At 48.3% G+C, this 17,944-nt stretch overlaps 1 protein-coding gene across 6 annotated transcripts in view; it reads right to left on the bottom strand.

The window, feature by feature from the left end:
• Positions 1-17,944, bottom strand: part of BLTP3A (bridge-like lipid transfer protein family member 3A) — a 28,059-nt gene that overhangs the window by 4,044 nt on the left and 6,071 nt on the right. For 4 of the 6 annotated variants that reach the window (XM_090124545.1, XM_031605738.2, XM_090124544.1 and 1 more), the window contains exons 2-20: positions 14,240-14,402; positions 12,984-13,022; positions 12,458-12,549; positions 12,108-12,297; positions 11,782-11,922; positions 11,032-11,202; positions 10,468-10,645; positions 10,017-10,103; positions 9,354-9,518; positions 8,726-8,868; positions 7,468-7,609; positions 6,837-7,030; positions 4,502-6,072; positions 4,067-4,260; positions 3,398-3,549; positions 3,154-3,301; positions 1,956-2,221; positions 1,075-1,183; positions 403-509 (exon numbers count right to left, since the gene is read on the bottom strand). In XM_090124545.1, the coding sequence (XP_089980671.1) occupies positions 403-509; positions 1,075-1,183; positions 1,956-2,221; positions 3,154-3,301; positions 3,398-3,549; positions 4,067-4,260; positions 4,502-6,072; positions 6,837-7,030; positions 7,468-7,609; positions 8,726-8,868; positions 9,354-9,518; positions 10,017-10,103; positions 10,468-10,645; positions 11,032-11,202; positions 11,782-11,922; positions 12,108-12,297; positions 12,458-12,549; positions 12,984-13,022; positions 14,240-14,402 (4,252 nt within the window). Of the gene's footprint in view, positions 1-124; positions 250-402; positions 510-1,074; positions 1,184-1,955; positions 2,222-3,153; positions 3,302-3,397; positions 3,550-4,066; positions 4,261-4,501; positions 6,073-6,836; positions 7,031-7,467; positions 7,610-8,725; positions 8,869-9,353; positions 9,519-10,016; positions 10,104-10,467; positions 10,646-11,031; positions 11,203-11,781; positions 11,923-12,107; positions 12,298-12,457; positions 12,550-12,983; positions 13,023-14,239; positions 14,403-17,944 lie in introns of those variants that run through there. The other 2 variants (XM_090124546.1, XM_090124548.1) reach the window with 2 other exon arrangements.

Below are 17,944 nucleotides of genomic sequence, written 5' to 3'. Positions count from 1 at the left end.
AGAAAGGTAAGCAGCAGGGCAGATCCAACTGCACTGATGTACACACAAAGCTCACTGACAGCCACCCAGTTTGATTTGCAAAGTACTTCTAACTGGTGCCTGAGGACTTCCATACCTGTCACCAGAGCCAGCTCAGGCTGCCAGAGATGCATTTCTAATGTCTACTTTCTCTTAAGACTCCCTTTCACACTTCTAGACGTAGGAGTAACTCCTGCAGCCAGCTAGCTGATCCCTTAATTCTCTGAATGCCTGTAAAAGGAGGTACAGACTGCTTTTGTGTGCACTCCCTATCTGCAACACACCACACCTACCAGTAACTGCAAACAGATGCAGACAAAAGACTTTTCCAGCCTACTGCCAGCTATCTGGTTGTCTAGACAGCAGCAGGCAGCAGTGACTCACCTGCAGTCCACGTATCCCTCCTGCTGGTGCTGCCAAAACTGGGGCCTTCTGGTCCTGAAGAACTGACACAGGTTTTCCCAGTTTCGGTGAGCCCTCCCCTTGTGGAGCTGGAAAGAAAAAAAAAAAAAAAAGCATGGAGATATTTATTTATTATTTATTTGACAGGATTCTTAGGACTAAAAGAAAAACTTGGATGCTCTTTTTGTCTTAAGGGAAAAAAGATATATATCTTATCCCCATTTTAAAATGGAGAAGATAAGCCAAGGGAAGATGCAGAAGTGTGTCGTGACTGTATGAGCTCAAGGAAACACCAGGCATGAATTCAGGCTGCCCGTTCACTTTTTAGGTATTAATCTGTTCTGGCTGAGGTGTCAGTTTTTCTGTCCAAACAATACAACAAAAGCAGTGAGAAGCAGAGAGGTAGGAATGCCTGCAGCCAGCTACCAGCCCTGCAGAGCAGCCAAAGGCTGAAGGTGCTGGCACTGAAGATAGAAGATTATTTGCCCATTCTGGCAGAAATGACTGCAAGAATCAGAATTAGGGACAGCACACACAACGGAGTGCATCCTTCCCAGCAGCAACCACCACTTTTCAGCTCCAGCCTCTACAATCAGGCCCAGCAGAGCACAACCTCCAACAAGAGAATAAAACACATTTCCTGACATTTCTGACCTGTTAGGTAGAAAACTCCATCATCTCTGCGCTTCACGAGGACGTGATCTATTGCCAAGGTGACAGGAACAGGGCCAGGGGAGGTGGGGTATATCTGGGGGCTGTCATCCTGAAAAATTAAAACAAAAAAGGCAGAAAAAAAGACATTAAGTGCTGTGACAGCACTGGCAAAGGGTTCCCCCTGCCCCCAGCCTTCACAGGGGTAACGTTACCAACTGGCAGCACTGCCAGAGCTCACCAAGGTCACCCACCATATGGAAAAGCCTGGTTTTATTTACACAGAGACTTAATTTGTGCAAAAAGGACTCGCAGGGATCACAGCACACTTCTGCCATATCCGTAACAAAGGCTGGGGAGAGGCCATCTCCCCTGAGATTACTCTCACAGTTGTCCTGCAAATTCAAAAACCTATTAAAACGAAGCCAATACCTCTAAGTCTGGTGATTCTCATGTTGCTGTGGTTCCTGCTCGCCAGTGGAGCAAAGCTTACTGCTTTCAGAAAAACAGTTTTGTCCCCCCTTTACATCAACCAGCTCTTACATAATGTGTTTTTTTTCACCCATAATTCTTTACACGCTTACCAAAAAGGTCAAATAATTCTCATTTCACACAAGCACTTGGGGAAGAGGTATTTAATTCTCTTTCCCTTGAGTCTGCAAATAGATCATCAACAAAGCTGGGGAGAGAATCTGAATGTCAGGCTCCTGTTTCTCCACAATCTGAGCTTATGTTACCATTTGCCCATTAGAAACAAAATAAAACACCATCAGGGAAACAGGACCTTTGCAGAAAGCCACAGCAATCCCACATCATCCTTTCCAAAGCAGACCATTGCAGATGAGCCCTACTCAGGATCCCACCTCAGTTCTCCATTCACCCACCTTCAACGTGATTTTGGCATCCACGACTTCAATCTCCATGGGGATCACCTCTGGGATAACTTCATCCTCGAGGAAGGGGCCGAGGTTGGTAAGGAAGGACATGAAGAACTCTGCTGTGTAACTGCGGACCAGCATTTGAAGGAAGCCATTCTGAACAGCGAGTGGGGAATGCACAGCAGCATGAGGTCCTGCTTCAAGACGCAAGCACACTTCTGGCTGGGTCTGAGCAGCTTCAGGGGCTGAAGGCTTCTCCACGTCTGCATCTCCTGAAGGAGAAAGAATCACGGAAGCATAGAATCATTAAGGTTGGAAAAGAGAGCTGAGGCTACAGTCCAACCTTCAGCCCGTCACCAAAATGCAGCCCACTAAAGCACGACCCTGAAAGACCTCACTGCAGGAGATGGCATCAGATATGGTCAAAATAGGTCTCACAAGAAAGCACAGAATCCTAGAATGGCCTGGGTTGAAAAGAACCATAATGATCATTCAGTTTCAACCCCCTGCTGTGTGCAGGTCACCAACCAGCAGCCCAAGCTGCCCAGAGCCACATCCAGCCTGGCCTTGAATGCCTGCAGGGATGGGGCATCCACAGCCTCCTTGGGCAACCTGTTCCCATAATAAATAAGACCAGGTTGCAAAACACTCGGAGTTCACATCACAGAAGCTACCAGCAAAGCCAGGCTCCTTAACCCCTCAGGCCCACCCACCCCTCTCACCATCTCAGCACATTACAAAACCAGCCTTCATTTAGCATTTGCACAAGTCAAACAGAAACTCTCAGCTTCCCAGAGCTGCTCATCACCACCCGACCTTCTATTCGTTGTGCCCCCTCGTGGTTATAGACAGCAGGAATAAACATGTCCAACTTAATATGTTTGCACTTAAAAGTCTTGGGTTGCAGATACTTCCGTGCTTTTTATTTGTATGTTTCTTTAAAATCTGAATACATCTGTAGGGATAACCCAGCCCAGAAGGGTTATTCTCAGGGCAGGGATAATTTGGGGTTTCCCCAGGGAGCTTTATCCCTCTTTTCATGCACTCCAGAAGAAATTTAAGCATTCTAAGGATGAGAGTTTCACTGTGCTGGACACCATACTTGACTGTACAGGTCCTTCAGCTTTGTGAACACTGAAGTTAGAATGGAAGATTCCTTGAGAGCAGCTGGCACACAAGCCACGTGTAAAAGCCAGAACCTTACCCACGTAGCCACACAGGTATTGCCACATCCCCACATTGTTCAGCTGCTCTGGAACCACGTTCATGACTTGTAAAGCAACAGACAAATCATCACCTCGTGCCTCTATTGCACAGTTCACCTCGTTCATCTTCAGTAGAAGGACAGACACCTGAAACAGAGAAGGACAAAGCTCAGTGGAACAGAGCCACGTGGTTCACTGCAAGGTTCAGTTAGAGACAGTATCACAAAGGAACAAAGCTCTGACCAGCTGCAGGCTGGGCTCCTCGCTCTGTGAAGCTGAGCTGTTTATCTCAGGAGATGCTCCGCTCTCATCCTCTGCCACCAGGTTTGCTCTGCTGCCTGCATTGCTGTGCACCTGGAGAAGATGTCCTGAAGGGAGAGGGTCCAGGCTGGGCTCTGAAATAGAATTGCAACAACAGCTCGATTCTTATTTATTTTTTCTGGTTTTAAGCAGTTCTGCCTTAATCTCAGCATCTGCCTTAATCTCACAACCTGAACCATCCTCCAGAGAATGCTTTCCAGTTCCTTGGATGAATCTAAGCAATGTGCAGCTGAAGTGAAGAATGCTCACTGCAATGCACAGCATACCCTACTTCCAACCATCCTTTATGAAACCCTCCCCCAGAAGCTGTGGGACATCCACCCACCTGCACACCACCTCTCACTCTGCTATGGCCAAATGACTCAGAACAGCACAGTAATGGTGCTGGGAAAACCCTCCCCACTCATTTATACTCTTCATCTCAAAAAAAAAAAAAAAAAAGCATTAAGAGCCACTGTGGGTGAAAATGCTCATCATCTTCAAAAAGAATGAGTGGCACAAGGAATCCTGTAAGAACACAGCATGAGCCAGAACACCGTTAACTGGCGTGAAATAAGAGTGGGGATGAGGACACAGCTGGACCCTGGTTACCAGAGTCTGTGAGCATTACAAAGCCATCGCTGCCATCGCTGTCCACAGACAGCCCATCCTCAGGACCACTCCCATCCACAGACGTGGTATCAAAGGAATGTTGGGATGCTGTCCTCTTCATGGAGAAGAAACGCATCCGGCTGCTGCCACCCCCTGGAGTCACTGCCCCCTCTTCTGCTTTGGGCACAGAATCCCTACAAAAAAACAAAACAAAAAACACAAAGAAAAGGACAAAGGCAAACAGCTTAGCATCAGGATTACACAGGTACTGCACTAAACTCTGCATGCTTGCAATGCAGGCTTTAGTGTATTTATATTATCCCCAGGAGATGAAGGTCTGACATCTCTCTGGTCCAAATAGCACACAGAGAGAGGAGCAGTCAGCCTACATCTTCCCTCCTTCCCAGCAGCCTTGCAGGAGGATAGCTCACTCACTTGGCTGGGGGGAGAGAGAGCATTTTCTGCACAGTAGAGGTCATCTTCTCGCGGCTCAAGCTCAGAGCATCTTTTGTTATAGACATAGCTTCTTTGGTGAGGTCCATTGTAGCATGCAGAGCTTCCTTGGTGGCATCCTTTGTGATATGCAGCGCACTAGACAGCTCCACCTCTAGGTTCTTCAAAGGGATGAGCTCTGCCTGGCCATTGAGAGTGGGATTTCCTCCTGCTGGAGGGCCGGCACTGGTTGAGGTTGGGCTAATGGGGAGGGCAGGAGGGCTCTGAGGATGGCTGCTAGGCTCTTCTGCTCCTTCTGCAACCAGGGCTTCCACAGCTTCACGTGCTTCCTCTATCAGACCTCTCTCCTCCATGCTCTTACTTGGAGCTGCGCTCAGAGCTCCATCACTTGCAGATTTTGGAAGCTTCTCCAGTGGCACACTAGTTCCACTGGTGCCTGTATTTTCAGCCTCGTTGTCCTCTGGGACCTCTGTGGTTCTGCACATTCCCTTTTCTGAACCGGTCTCAGATTTCTGCTCCTTCTCCTCAGCTGCCAGCTCCTTCTCTTCAGCTGCCAATCCCTCCTTGCTGTCTGAAGGTGAGAGCTCTGACTCTATCAGGCTTGTTGTATCTGAGTCGAGGGATTTGGGTTCCAAGCAAGAGCCTGGTGTGGGGTTCATGAGCAGGGCCACTTCAGCACTGTGGAACATAACTCCTACCGAAGCAGACATGGGATCTAAAGGACACCCAGTCACCTCCTGGGTATCTTGGGTCAGCTGCTCCTGTAGTGTTTGCAGAACTTCCTTCATCCTGAGCAGCACCAAGTATTGGTAGTGGTTGAGACGAACTTTGACATGAACAGAGGAGGACAAAAGCACGTGGATATCAGCAGAGGCTTCCAGCTCTTTGTCATCTACTCCATCGTTAAGTTCACACTCAGCTTCTCCCAAGGCATCCATCGTCTCTGGAACCTTGTAGATGCTCTTCAGATCCTGGTCAGTTCTCGATCTTTGACAAACTCCATGCTCTCTGGGAAGGTTCTCATTCTTGGAGTGATTGCTAAAACTGGCAGAAGGCTTGATTTTCAAATCAGAGACAGATGATGGCTGTCGTTTAGATATCTGAGCTTGCCCCCATCTCCTGGGAAGACAGGCCCAAACGGAAAGGGGAAACGGGTCAATAAAGCTAAGGGCTCTGCCCTTTGAGCTCTCAGCACCCTCGAAGTCCAGGGAGAGCTCAGTGAAATTCACAGACCACAGATCCTCAGAGGCAGAGGTTTTGCGCAGCGGCTGAGGAAAACCCGAATGCTTCTGAGGTCTGTCATCCACCTCGTAGGCGTGGCGCAAGAAAAGGGTATGGAGGAGGTTAAAATTGTCCTGGGATCGTGGGAATTGGGTGTAGCTGGAGTGGAAGAATTCTGAACCAGCAAATTTACGGAAGAGGCTCTGGAGGTCCTGGCAGCTGCAGAAGGGAGCATGGCGGGTGTTGGTGGCAGTCATCTCTGACGTGTGAACGCAGAGCGCCTGCGGGCGATCCTGATGGGCAGTGACTTTCTTCTCCACGGGGATGCTGAGCTGCAAGAAAGAGAAAGGTGTTTTTCACACAGAGGGTGGTGAGGCACTGGAACAGGTTGCCCAAGGAGGCTGTGGATGCCCCATCCCTGCAGGCATTCAAGGCTGGATGTGGCTCTGGGCAGCCTGGGCTGCTGGTTGGTGACCTGCACATAGCAGGGGGTTGGAACTGGATGAGCATTGTGCTCCTTTGCAACCCAGACCATTCTGTGATATGATATGATAAGTAAAGCAGCAAGAGGGGAAATCAACAGAACCCCATTCTGGCCATTTACATAGAAATTCAGCTGCGGAATATGCAAACAATTGAGAAGTCTTGGTCTCTACTGAAATCCCAAGAGCTGAACTAGATTCTCATTTGAGAAATCTTAATAAAATTTACAAATCAGGGAGGAGAAATGAGACACAAGGAAAATATCACCTAGCCAATGGCAAACGTCATAGGATGTCAGTGCAACAGACACGTGCCCATTGGGAATGGAATGAGAGTCAAAACAACTTCCAAAGTCTAGAAAGCAACTTCTGGTTACCTGAACCAGCAATTCCTCCTTGAAACTGCTTCCATAACTATTGACTTGTCCATCTATTCTGAAGTAGAACTCAAATGCTTGTTTTATGGCCCACAGATGAAAACAAAACCAACACAAGCAGTGGACAGAAGAAGGGAGAAGGTTTTGTTTGCTCATCTTGGACTCCAGCTATTCCCTGGTACTTCCACCACAGAGAGGGAGAGGACACTGCTGTGAGAAGGAGGGAAGGAATGGTACCTTCAGCTGGAAGCCATCCAGTCGAACATCAACATGCTCATCACGTTTGCCCGAGTCCTCCAGCTTGTAGATTGCTTTGAACTGCTCCAGGCTGCGATAAAGATCCAGACAGAAGAGGTTTATCCAGAGCATGCTTGCTGTATCCAGGGTCAGCGTCAGACCATTCAGCTGTACATACAGGTTTGGGCAAGGAACTGGAACAAAACAGAATCAAATTCAGTACCTGCACTGAAAACATCAAACACAAGGCTTTAACATCCAGCTCAAGGCAGACCTCGTGGTGAAAGTGAAAAGCTGAGAGAAGCAGCAGAGCAGTGAGGAGTTGCAGTTCTCACACCAGGGCAGCTGCAGAGCTCCTGGAGTCCCAGACCCCAAGCATTAACCAAAGCAGGTCCTTCAATATGCTCTTGGTTCATTATTTTTCAAGTACAGCATTTCCTCCACATTTTGCACCAGGTAAACCCTACACCATTTTCTCAGTAATAACTTAGAAAGGCAAACATGCAAACATCAGGGAACTGCATGGACACAGACATCCAGAGAAGCTTCAAAATGGTCAACACGCCTAAAGAATTAAAACATTGACTTTTGAAGAAACTTATGAAAGAAGGTGCTAACCTTGGTGTATTACCTGGAAAGTCTTGATTGTCTGGGAAGTAATACTCCGTGAATTCAATGTGGATTGCAGAGACCTGATCAGGCAGGTTGAGGAATTTTCTACTACACGAAAGCAGGGTGGAAGGTTTCTTACTGTGCTGGCCAGCTGTGGAAACCTGAAAACATAAATGGTATGCAGTTGTACAGAACCTGCATGTGGCAAAAGAAAGCATCCCAGTAAGCCTGCAGCCTCCTACACTCAGTGTGTCTCATTTACACATCAAACACACTCTGCTGCTTTCCAGTAAGGATTCAGCTTTCCCCTCCCTGCTAAGAATACTGTCAACTCCTCTCCTTCGAGGGAATTCATCTCTTTATACACACGTTTATTCTTCCAGTATTTAAAAGCGGATTACAAACAAGAGGGGAATCAACTTTTTACAAGGGTAAACAGAGATAGGACAGGGGGGAATGGTTTTAAGCTCAAGGAGGGAAGATTTAAGTTGGATACCAGGGGGAAGTTCTTCATAGAGAGAGCAGTGAGGTGCTGGAACAGCTGCCCAGAGAGGCTGTGGATGCCCCGTCCATCCCTGGAGGTGTTCAAGGCCAGGTTGGATGGGGCCCTGGGCAGCCTGGGCTGGTATGAAATGGGGAGGTTGGTGGCCCTGTATGTGGCAGGGGTTGGAACTTGATGGTCCTCGAGGCCCTTTCCAACCCAAGCCATCCTGTGATTCTATGATTTATATCCCATGTCGCTGCTATTAAGAACCAGAACAATCAGATCTAGGTGATGTGAATAAACAGAACTGAATCCCATCGTAACTTCTTCAGTATTAACAGCATGCCAGTGAGAGCATGGCAGATCGTGCTCTCACAGTGGGCACAGGGTGTACGGATGTAGGGCCTGATCCACCCTAGTGATCCTTCCTGTGCTGGGTCAGAAAGCATGAGGGAGATAAATTCCTCCGTCAAAAATCCACATCTCCACCAACTTCTCAAATACATGAAATCTTTTATCCTGGGTTTGCCTCAGTGAACATGAACTCAAAGAGTGCAGAAACTCTGTGGTTCTTCATGCAATTTCCTCTGCACGTGACAATGATCAGCACTGCACGCTTGTCTCAACGGCTGCACAAGCAGCACAATAATGACACTCAGCTTCCTCAGTTGTGGAGCATTGACTGGACTGGATGAAGCGAGATCGGTGCCATTTATTTACACCAGGGCCAATTCAATTTCCCTCTTCACAAGAAGCTGACGTGGATGTCCCCAGGCACTGCTCAGACCCCCACCTGGTGAACATCCAAGTCGTCCACGCGCAGCAGCACACAGCTGGACCGCAGGCGGTGCCAGGGGGGGTGCCGGAGTTGGGGCAGAGTGCAGGGAGCTCCACGGCCCTTCTCCAAGGGGCTCTTCTGAGGACTCAGCGACGTATCTGTGGGGATGGGAAAGCAGAAGGGTTTTACTCAACTCCTTTGTAGTCAACGTCGCCGTCAGCTCCAACACAGCCGTGCTTACAGAGCAGAAATAACAGCCCCGAATCAGAAACAGATGGGCACGGCCAGGCAGGAACAAAAAAAGCCAACACTCAGTGCTTGGAAAGGAAAGACACTGAGAGAGATCAGCGTGATCTGCACCAACAGAAGTTCTTCAGCTACACTTCAGCCACCTCATGCTGCTCAGGCTATTACATGTTCACTTAAAGAGGAAAAAAAATAAGCCAGGTCTGTCCATTCTTGCTGCAGCATTATTCCAGTATAAAACCCACTGTACTATGCCATTAAATTTATCATTTTTGGTGTGCTATGCAATTCTGAACAACAGATCAAGCTGCTAAGAAAGGGAACAAGAGAGACCGCTGGATGGAGAACAACTGTTACCAGCTCCAGCTTTATCAGGAGATTAATCCAGCATCATTACCTGCTTTCTTTTTGAAGGGAGAAAGTGGAGTCTTGGCAAAGGCAGCATCCATTTCTTCGTAATGCTTCTCAACTTTGCTCTGAAATTCACTGAGCAACCTTTTTGCCCATTGTCCCCGTGTCTCCATTGCCTCACTGTACCTCACCCAATGCTTGCAGGCATCTCCTGCATGAAAGTAAACATACCAGCTTTAAAATTAGGCTCCTGCATACTCACAACCCTCTTGTTCCCCTTAAACCAATATCAATCTGTAAAGCATCCCCCTTGATTGATATCACACTCTGTTGCTACCCCCGCCAGTGTTTCAAATACAAGCATTGGGAAGAATGCCATGGTGACACTTTTTTCTTGCATCCTCAGTTAACCAACAGATTTTCTCCTGAGATACAGCCCTTTCTAATTGATGAGCTCAGAATCAGGTCCTGAGCTTAAGCAACCAAAAAGAAATTCAAAGTTCCAGCTTTATGGTTTTACTCATTCTTTTCTTTGCACTCTGCCAACAACTTGTCAATCTTTCATCAAGAGGTAAATCAGATTAACCCTGACCACGAGGATTTAAGATCCAGGTCCTTTGTAGCTCTTTCTTCTTGCCCTTCCTGAAGCCTCACAGCATCACCATTCTTCAAGTTCTTTTCTCAAGCTGGAAGGACACACCCCCCTTACCTGCCCTATGGAAAGGATAATAGTCAAAAGCCATCCTCCTAAAGGTCAGCTGCATGGCACCTCCCAGCATCCCATGCTTCAAAGTGCCTGTGAGAAATGGAACAAAGAAAACTATGATCAGCTCTGCAATCCAAGCCCTGACTCAGGATAATTCAGAACAATGCTGCTCTGATTGCCATCACTGTTAGCATGGCTGTATCTGCTTCTAAAGAGCTCTATCAGAATCTCATCCTAGGTGAGGAAAAGGGCAATTGAATGTAACAAGGCAACAGTTTAAACCATAAGAACCAGATCTAGAATCTCAAATTCCAAATCACAAGACCCCAGTGCTTTCCAGGCTCCCATTAATCACACTTCTCACGACACCAATCAGGAGAGTTTCCAGAGGAAAATCCTCCTTTGAGACAGAAAAGGACTGGCTTGTTTTTATCCTCCTGATGCTCTGTGTTACCTGACTCTCGAGTGTGGCTGTCGTCACAGATGTGCAGATCCAGGCGTGAGATGAGGAGGTGGTAGGACGACTCTTTCATGTCATGTTTATCGAAGTACTGACCAATGCTGGTTGCGTTTGGGCTGACTCCAAATGGTTGGGACCAGGACTGCTGGGTACTGGGAGCTGGTGGTGTGATCTATTAGGAAACAACAAGCTTGGTAAGAGCTCATCTTGGAAGATATTCTGAGATCAAAAGGGAAAAGTGTTCCTTATGACCCCTCCGTGTAATCTCATAGCCCTCCTTCCCCAGAGCTTCCACTACCAGTGATATTCCTCTTCTCCCTCTAGAAACACTTTCTGACCTCTGCCCTACGTATTTATTGTATGACATTCATCAATCAGTTACTTAAAACAGGATGTGGGGAAAAACAAAAAGCAAGTGGTAAGGGATGTTCAAAGTTACTGCTTAGAACTGCTGCTGGAAGGCTCTCACAGGCTATGCTACATGTAAACCAAAGAACAAAGGAGAACAACAGCAAAAAATCAAGAGCTCTCTCTGTCTTTTCCCTATGGCTCACTCACCTGCACAGAGTCTGGTGCCAAGCTCTTCCTCTGCTGAGCAGACTTCTCCATGGCTTCACTCAGAGACTCTGCGTATTTCATCATTGCTTTCAGCTGAGAGTCTGTCAGCACCCAGAGAAGGTCGTCGAGGAGAAACATCAGCTTTGATGCCATCACATTGCAATCTTTGGTCTGAAAACAGCAGGGAGGTGTCAAGGACTAAGAGCTGCTCATTTTACACTCTCCTCAAAATACACAGAAGCTGCAGCACGAAGTAGAGATGCTGCTCTGAAACTCATCTGAGAGAGAAGTTAGCTCATCTGGTGGATGCCCACATTGCTCTCATCTGAGAAGGAAAGGAGTCAAAGCTACCTTCTCTTTGGAAGGGAAATTGATTGCTGGCCATTTAAGACAGAAAAACAAGAGATGACAATTTTTTGCAACTTTGCTTCACATCCACTCATCATCACATTTCTGCTGACAGCTAAAAGCAAAGCTAGCAGCCTTCCAGCTCCCAATAAAGAGATGACAAATCTCCTTGGGATGAGAAAACGGATTTTAAGACTTGCTCCACACACATTATTCTCCCCTGGGAAATAAACTGCTTTGACATTTGGTTAGAACACAGCTGTTTCCAACAGAAAGCAGAGCAATACATCAGCCTGAGCTCAGTACTTGTGAAGGAAACGAAGCAGGGCTGAGGGATGTGGGAGGAAACGTGCATCATCACTGCAGAGAATGCATCCTCCAAGGGATAGGTGAAGCACTCACCCTTCTCTTGAGAGAGATCCGTATCCTCCCCTGGTTCGTGATGAGTCTCAGAGGAGTAGTAACAGGATCCTGATCACCATTGTCAGTCGCATCTGCTTCAATGCGGAGCGTCTGCCAGGTGAGCTCCTTGAACGTCAAAACCTACCCAGAAGGAGGAAAATAGGGAAATGCTGAGATTTGCACCAGCTGCCAGGATTAAACTAAACCCTTTAAGGACACAGAACGAAACACGGGCACAGGGAACCGTCCGACACATCTTTCTTCTGCAGTCTCTATACAAAAACAGGGATGCAGCCCAGGTCGGGCAACATCTGAAGGCTCTTTACCTCCCCTCTCTGTGGATCAGTGATGCGGGTGAGCCGCAGGTCGCTCTGCTGCCAGTTGGGGTTGACGCTGTAGCCCTGAAGCTGCCATAGCTCAAAAGAAGCATGGAAGGCCTTGGAGTGAATCTTGATAGTGATGGAATTGACGACAATGAACATCCCCTCCACGACCTTTTCAGCAAAGCCGTATTCACTGCAAAGAGAAAATCCTTTAAGTCGTCGGGGAGAGACTGCGGTACGTATGGAACCACTAAAACCAGAACCCCCAGAGGTCAGTGTTAATTACTGAGAAGAACAGCCCACACCCATACCCCAGCATGTCAGAAAGAAGCCATGGGACTCAGGGCTCTGACCTCTGGCCGGCTGCAAGTGCAATGGGAGACTGTCCATTGGGTGGCCTAGGCTCTTCACACGTCCGCATCTCCACCTCCACTTTGTCCAGGTACTGGGAAGACAAAACACAGGAGCAGTAAATACGAGACCAAGGCTCAAGGTCAGCCTTACAACCTTAGGTCTGAGACTCTAGGGCTGGTATAACCCAGCTGTGCCATCTCACATCCCTCAGTTCTGTGCTAAAGTTCTCACACTGTCAGTGCCAGAATGGTTGGGTGATCTGAATCTCCAGAAGTGGGGGAAAACAAACAGCAAAAAGCAGGCAAAGTTGCCCTGGACTTCACCAAGAGCTGAGCCCAGCTCCATCCTGCAGGGAAATGGGGATCCCATGGGAGGTCACCCAACCTCTATTAGATCTGCTCTCAGAGTTCCCCCTCCTCCCATGCTCTAAAGGCTTGGAGGCTTCAGGTTGACATTGGAGCGTGCGCTTCAGTTTCCTTTCAGAGAATTAGGAAGAGAAGGAACAAACAAGAGAATAAACATTACCAAACAGATCGGGTGAGTCTTCAGTTTTGTCCACTGGATCTGAAACAATAGAGGTAAGATTACAAGAGTCACCTTTGCACTAGAAAAGTTAGGATATTGCAGGGAACCATTTGAGCTCAAAGTTCTGCCCTGAGAAACAACCATGGTGACATTGCATCAAATCCAGGTCAGAAAGGGAAGTGAGAAGACATTCCAGCTGCCAGCCCTACGAGCCCAGCCCAGCTTTTGCATCTCATATGTCATCATGAGTAATAGGTGCTCAGTAGGTCAAATTCAGATTCCTCCCCTTCCTTTGTAGAAAATGCTGCCATTGCTGAAAGTCAGGTCACCCTTCTGAAGACTCCATACAAACCCAAATGTGATCCTACTTGATTTTCTTGCAGCCACACTTACTCTGCAGTTCTTGTACAAGGGAGGACAAATGTTTGGTGCTATATTAAGCAGATCTGACTCTAAAAACAGATAGAACAGATCCGATGAGTAAGACAGGCTGTTCTTCATTCGCATTTGGCAGAGGAGAACCATCATAGCAAGTCTCCTCCACATACTAAAAAACTATGCATTCAAGTAACTAGGGTAAGTGAGATTAAACAGTCTGGCATTTCACATCAACTGAAAAAAAAATCAATTTTGTGCTCTAAAAAGCACAAGGAAGAAAATTTCTAAGAGGGGTCAGAGTGCAAAAGTGCAACTGTCCATGCATGCACAACTTCAGCCCTTGTGCACATAAACAGCCAACGGTGGCTGGATGAGTGCAGGCTGTACTGCTTTTCACGTGTGCCATTCACTAAATTCTTAAGAGCTGCCTTTCCAACAATGAAGACTTCAGCTCAATTTGTTTTATGGTGCCTCACAGCATCACCAGGCTTTCAGATAACAGCACTCCATTTGTCTCTGCTTCCTATCCCCAGTGGAGGTCTGTGTTGATTCCTTAGCATTAAAAAAAACAAGCCACTGGGGATGGGGGAAGACACAGAGAACTGCTCAGCTATCAAAATAACAGGAAAATGGAGGAAATGGGGAAACAGGAAGGGCTGTAAAACCTTAAGGTGCGTGGGGGTAATGAGCAGGGAGTCACTCACCATTTCTTCTAAAGAACTGTACCAGGCCATCAATTACAATTAATACATACAGGCTTGCTACCAGCAAGCACGCAGTTAAGCTGTGAGACTCTTTACATCCTCTGGATGTTAAATAAAGGGTGAATTAAATGAAAGGTGGAACCCAGGGACACGATCACAGCCCCCCCTGCTCACCCTGATGGATGCCTTGTTGCAGTAGACCCGGGTGATAGCAAGCCAGGTGGGCAGCTCCAGCACATTCTGCAGCACCTCCTCATCCAGCTCCAGGTTGGTCAGCTGCCCCTGCCCCTTCAGGGTGCTCAGGTTGATTTTGTCTGGAGAGAGATTCTTGGTAAACCTACAAAGAGGAAAGAAGAGACTCTAAAAACAAAGCAAAGCAGAGCTGAGACCCACCGAGCCTTTCAGAAGGGTGAAGTGAAAAGAATCTGCTGTCTTCTTCGTTACAACATTCTGACACTTGTAGGCCCAAGGCAAGTTGGTTTTTCCAAACAAACAAACAGAAAAAAAACACCCAGAAAATCCCCTTACATTTTGACATTTGAAGGGACTTTATTTATTTTTTCTTTTTAAATCAAATTCAAGGAACTGAAAATTCCATTTAAAGTCCTGGAAAGGGAGAATTCAGCAGAACTGCCTTAGGACAGAAACAAACCCAAACCAAAGCCAAACCACAGGTAGGGAGAACAGCTTTGCTCCCCCTAAAAGTGCCAAAGCAGCGATGAAGTGCTTCACCACCCAGATTTTTCTAAGTAATGAGGACAGAGGAGAGGAAAAGACCGTTCATAAATTATTTTTATTGCTGTCCCTTTAAACAGCAGCCTTGCAAGCTCTCTGGTCAGCAGGTCCATTGCAACCCAACCCTCAGCCCAAACTCCCACCCTCCCCATTGGCATCCATCACCCTGCTCCCTCTGCTCCAGCTCCTCCTCCCAGGGGTTTATTCTTGCAAATATTCTGCTATCTCCCCTATGGGCCTGAGATTTAAGCACGACAGATGGAATGATGCCAGCAGGGCTGGTCAGGAGCAGCATGCTCTGCTGCCAACCTGAGAACCTCTGGCATCATTAAAAGCACCAGGCACCCATCGCACTGCAGCCCCAAGACTTCCTGCCAGCTGATCAATTCACTGCTGCAGCCAGAGCTTATTTCACAGAATCACAGAATGACCTGGGTTGAAAAGGACCACAACAATCATCTCTCGTTTCAACCCCCTGCTGCGTGCAGGGTTGCCAACCACCAGACCAGGCTGCCCACATTCCTCTGTGCTAATACTCATTCTAATTCAGCACAGCGCTCCAGAAAGCAGAAGAAAGGCCCTATTGTCAACACAAGCAGGGTAAGGCTCACAGCCTCATGCCTCCATTCTCTCCCCTCTCCCTGCACCACTGGTGTGGTCCCACTCCCTGGGAAAGGCTCATGGGAGCACAAAGTGCAGGCACTGCTGAAGGGAGCAGAGGGGAGGAGGATGCAGAGCGCTGCTGCTGGGATGGCAGTGGGTGCAGCCATGGGGCTGTGCTACCAACCTGCCTCAGCTGTCTGCCAGCCCAGGGCTTCCTGCAAGAAAAGTGCCCTTCCAAACCCAGCATTTCGTTAACACAGATGGTGGTGAGGTGAATCTGCCCACTGCTGCATGCTGCCTCCATCCCTCCTTCACAGTGCCACAGGCAGGCACTGTGTGATGTGCCACCTCCCTGAGCCACAGGTGCTGCTGATGCCAGCATCCCAGGGAAGCTGACACGTTTGCTGTGAGCACGTCGCTCCCTTTGACCTCCTGCTTCAACACACGCAGGCAGGAGGCCAAGATCAACACAGCATCCCAGCCCTGCACAAAGAAGCATCACGCTGGGTGGGAAGGAGACGCTGGGAGCTGTGAGGTTGGTGCTGAGTCCTGACGTACAAACCCAGGCACTGCATTACACTGCTAAGGCAATCTGCTTTGCTTTAGCAAAGCAGCCCTGCTGAAAGCTGTTGTAATCATGCTCACTCAGGACTGGGTTTGAGAATAAAGCAATCCCAGTGAGGAAAGCACACGGCACCGTTCCACTCACAGGGCTGCATGGGGAGCCATCTGCTGCAGCTGTCTGACATCCCCATCCCAGCCTGGGCACTTGGGTGGGTACTGCAGAAAGAAAAACACGTCTCAGCAGAGAACTGCTTTACTCAGTGCATATGTGTGCCAAAAATAACCCTGGGTGTGCTGGGGAAGGAGGGTGAAGCTGTGACATCGGACACTGCAAGGGGGAGCGGTGTGAAACACGACCCAGCCTGAAACAAATGTCTGTATTCATCTGCAGAGAAAGGCTGCAGGAATCCTATGAGCAGATGAGGAGAGCACCAGAGGCACTGTGGATGGAAGCAGCCTCAGCTGGGAGACACTTTGATGCATCCAATGCACGTCAGTGGGGCGTACAGAAGGAGCAGAGGTGATGCATGCCTGCAGATTTGGAAGCTTACAGATGCCAAATTGAAAAGAACTGCTTTGGTCACTGCCAGGGGAAGGACAGAGCTGTGAGAGCAGACGATTTGAGCTGCTTGCTGGCAGGCTTGCTGCATTCATACTCATCAGCAGTAACATTTTTGGCAGCACAGATTGCTGGCTTAGAGAAAAATGAATGAAAACGGTGACTATTAGGAAAACGGACCGTGTGGGACAGTTGCTTTTTTTTCCCCCTAACTCTGGAAGAAGTCATGCAGCACTAAGCCAGTGAACTCACAGGACAGCACTCCTTTTGAGCCTGCTCACATTACCATGACAAAAGTCAACGCAGAAAATCCTTTCCCACCCTTGACAGAGCTGTCCTGCAGACTCACAAGGCCATTTTGCAGCTGTGTACACAAGCACAAATGCGTCCAGTCCACTCCCATGCCACGAGCAACAGCCTCCTTTCTGGCAGCATCTGCTGGCCAGCAGCTGACAGCCAACAGAGCATCCCAGTCACCTGCACCCATGGAAAGCCTTCAGGTGACTGACATGCAGTTAAGACAGCAAATACCAGCTAGAAGCTTCTAACAGCTGTAACCAGGGGAGCCCTGCTGGGCCAAGGCTCCTTCTTATGCCAATGTTTACAGAGATTTCCCTGCTGTCTGCTCTCCCCTTTTCGTGATAATGTGGGCATTACAGCTTGCAAACAGCAGTTGTGAACTGTGCCATCCCAGTTTCTTGGCAGAACGAAGGCTTTGCTCTTTCCTAAGCAGTAATGCCACCCAGATGAGTGAACCATCAGCAGCTCCTGGCTGAAAAGCACCATGCTCCTTACAGGAACCCTTGGCCTTTGGGATTCCCCCACTGCATGCTGCAGGTGGGCACAGCGTTCCTCTGTTTGCCCCATCATCAGCCTGAGCACATGGACAAGAAACGATGCCACTCCTGCACAACGGACTGCCCCATTCACCAGCTGGGAGATCTAGAGGCTGCAAACCTGCAAGGAGTTTGGCCAATCTTACAGCTGGCCTTAAGCCAGGCTGTACCCAGAAATAAAACATCCACGTCCACACCTGTAGCTGCCTGCCACGCTGCATCCAAACACTCGCACAGATAAAAACCCTCTCCTTGGAGCCACCCCCCACACAGACCCCCCCATCAGCACATCTTCTGCCTCAGACCTCGTTTGCAATTGCCCACTAATCACCTCCTATTGCACACAACCAGCACCCACACAGCAAAGCACTCATTCCTATTAATATCTTCGTTACTATGGTTATTATATGCAAGAACTAACTCGCAGGACAGCAGTGACCTCGGTTTTATTTAGTGCCACCCATCCTCCATCAGCAGGAGAGAATAACCCACAGTGGTTGCCAGCAGTGCAGAGGGAAAAATACCATGAAAAACTCTGTGTCAGGGCAGTTCCCTTCATGCTGACTCTTGTGAGCCACGAAG

Source organism: Phasianus colchicus, chromosome 25 (assembly GCF_987193195.1).
Source record: "Phasianus colchicus chromosome 25, bPhaCol1.hap1.1, whole genome shotgun sequence".
Classification (NCBI taxonomy): domain Eukaryota; kingdom Metazoa; phylum Chordata; class Aves; order Galliformes; family Phasianidae; genus Phasianus; species Phasianus colchicus.
This window is presented reverse-complemented; position numbering and strand designations above follow the sequence as displayed.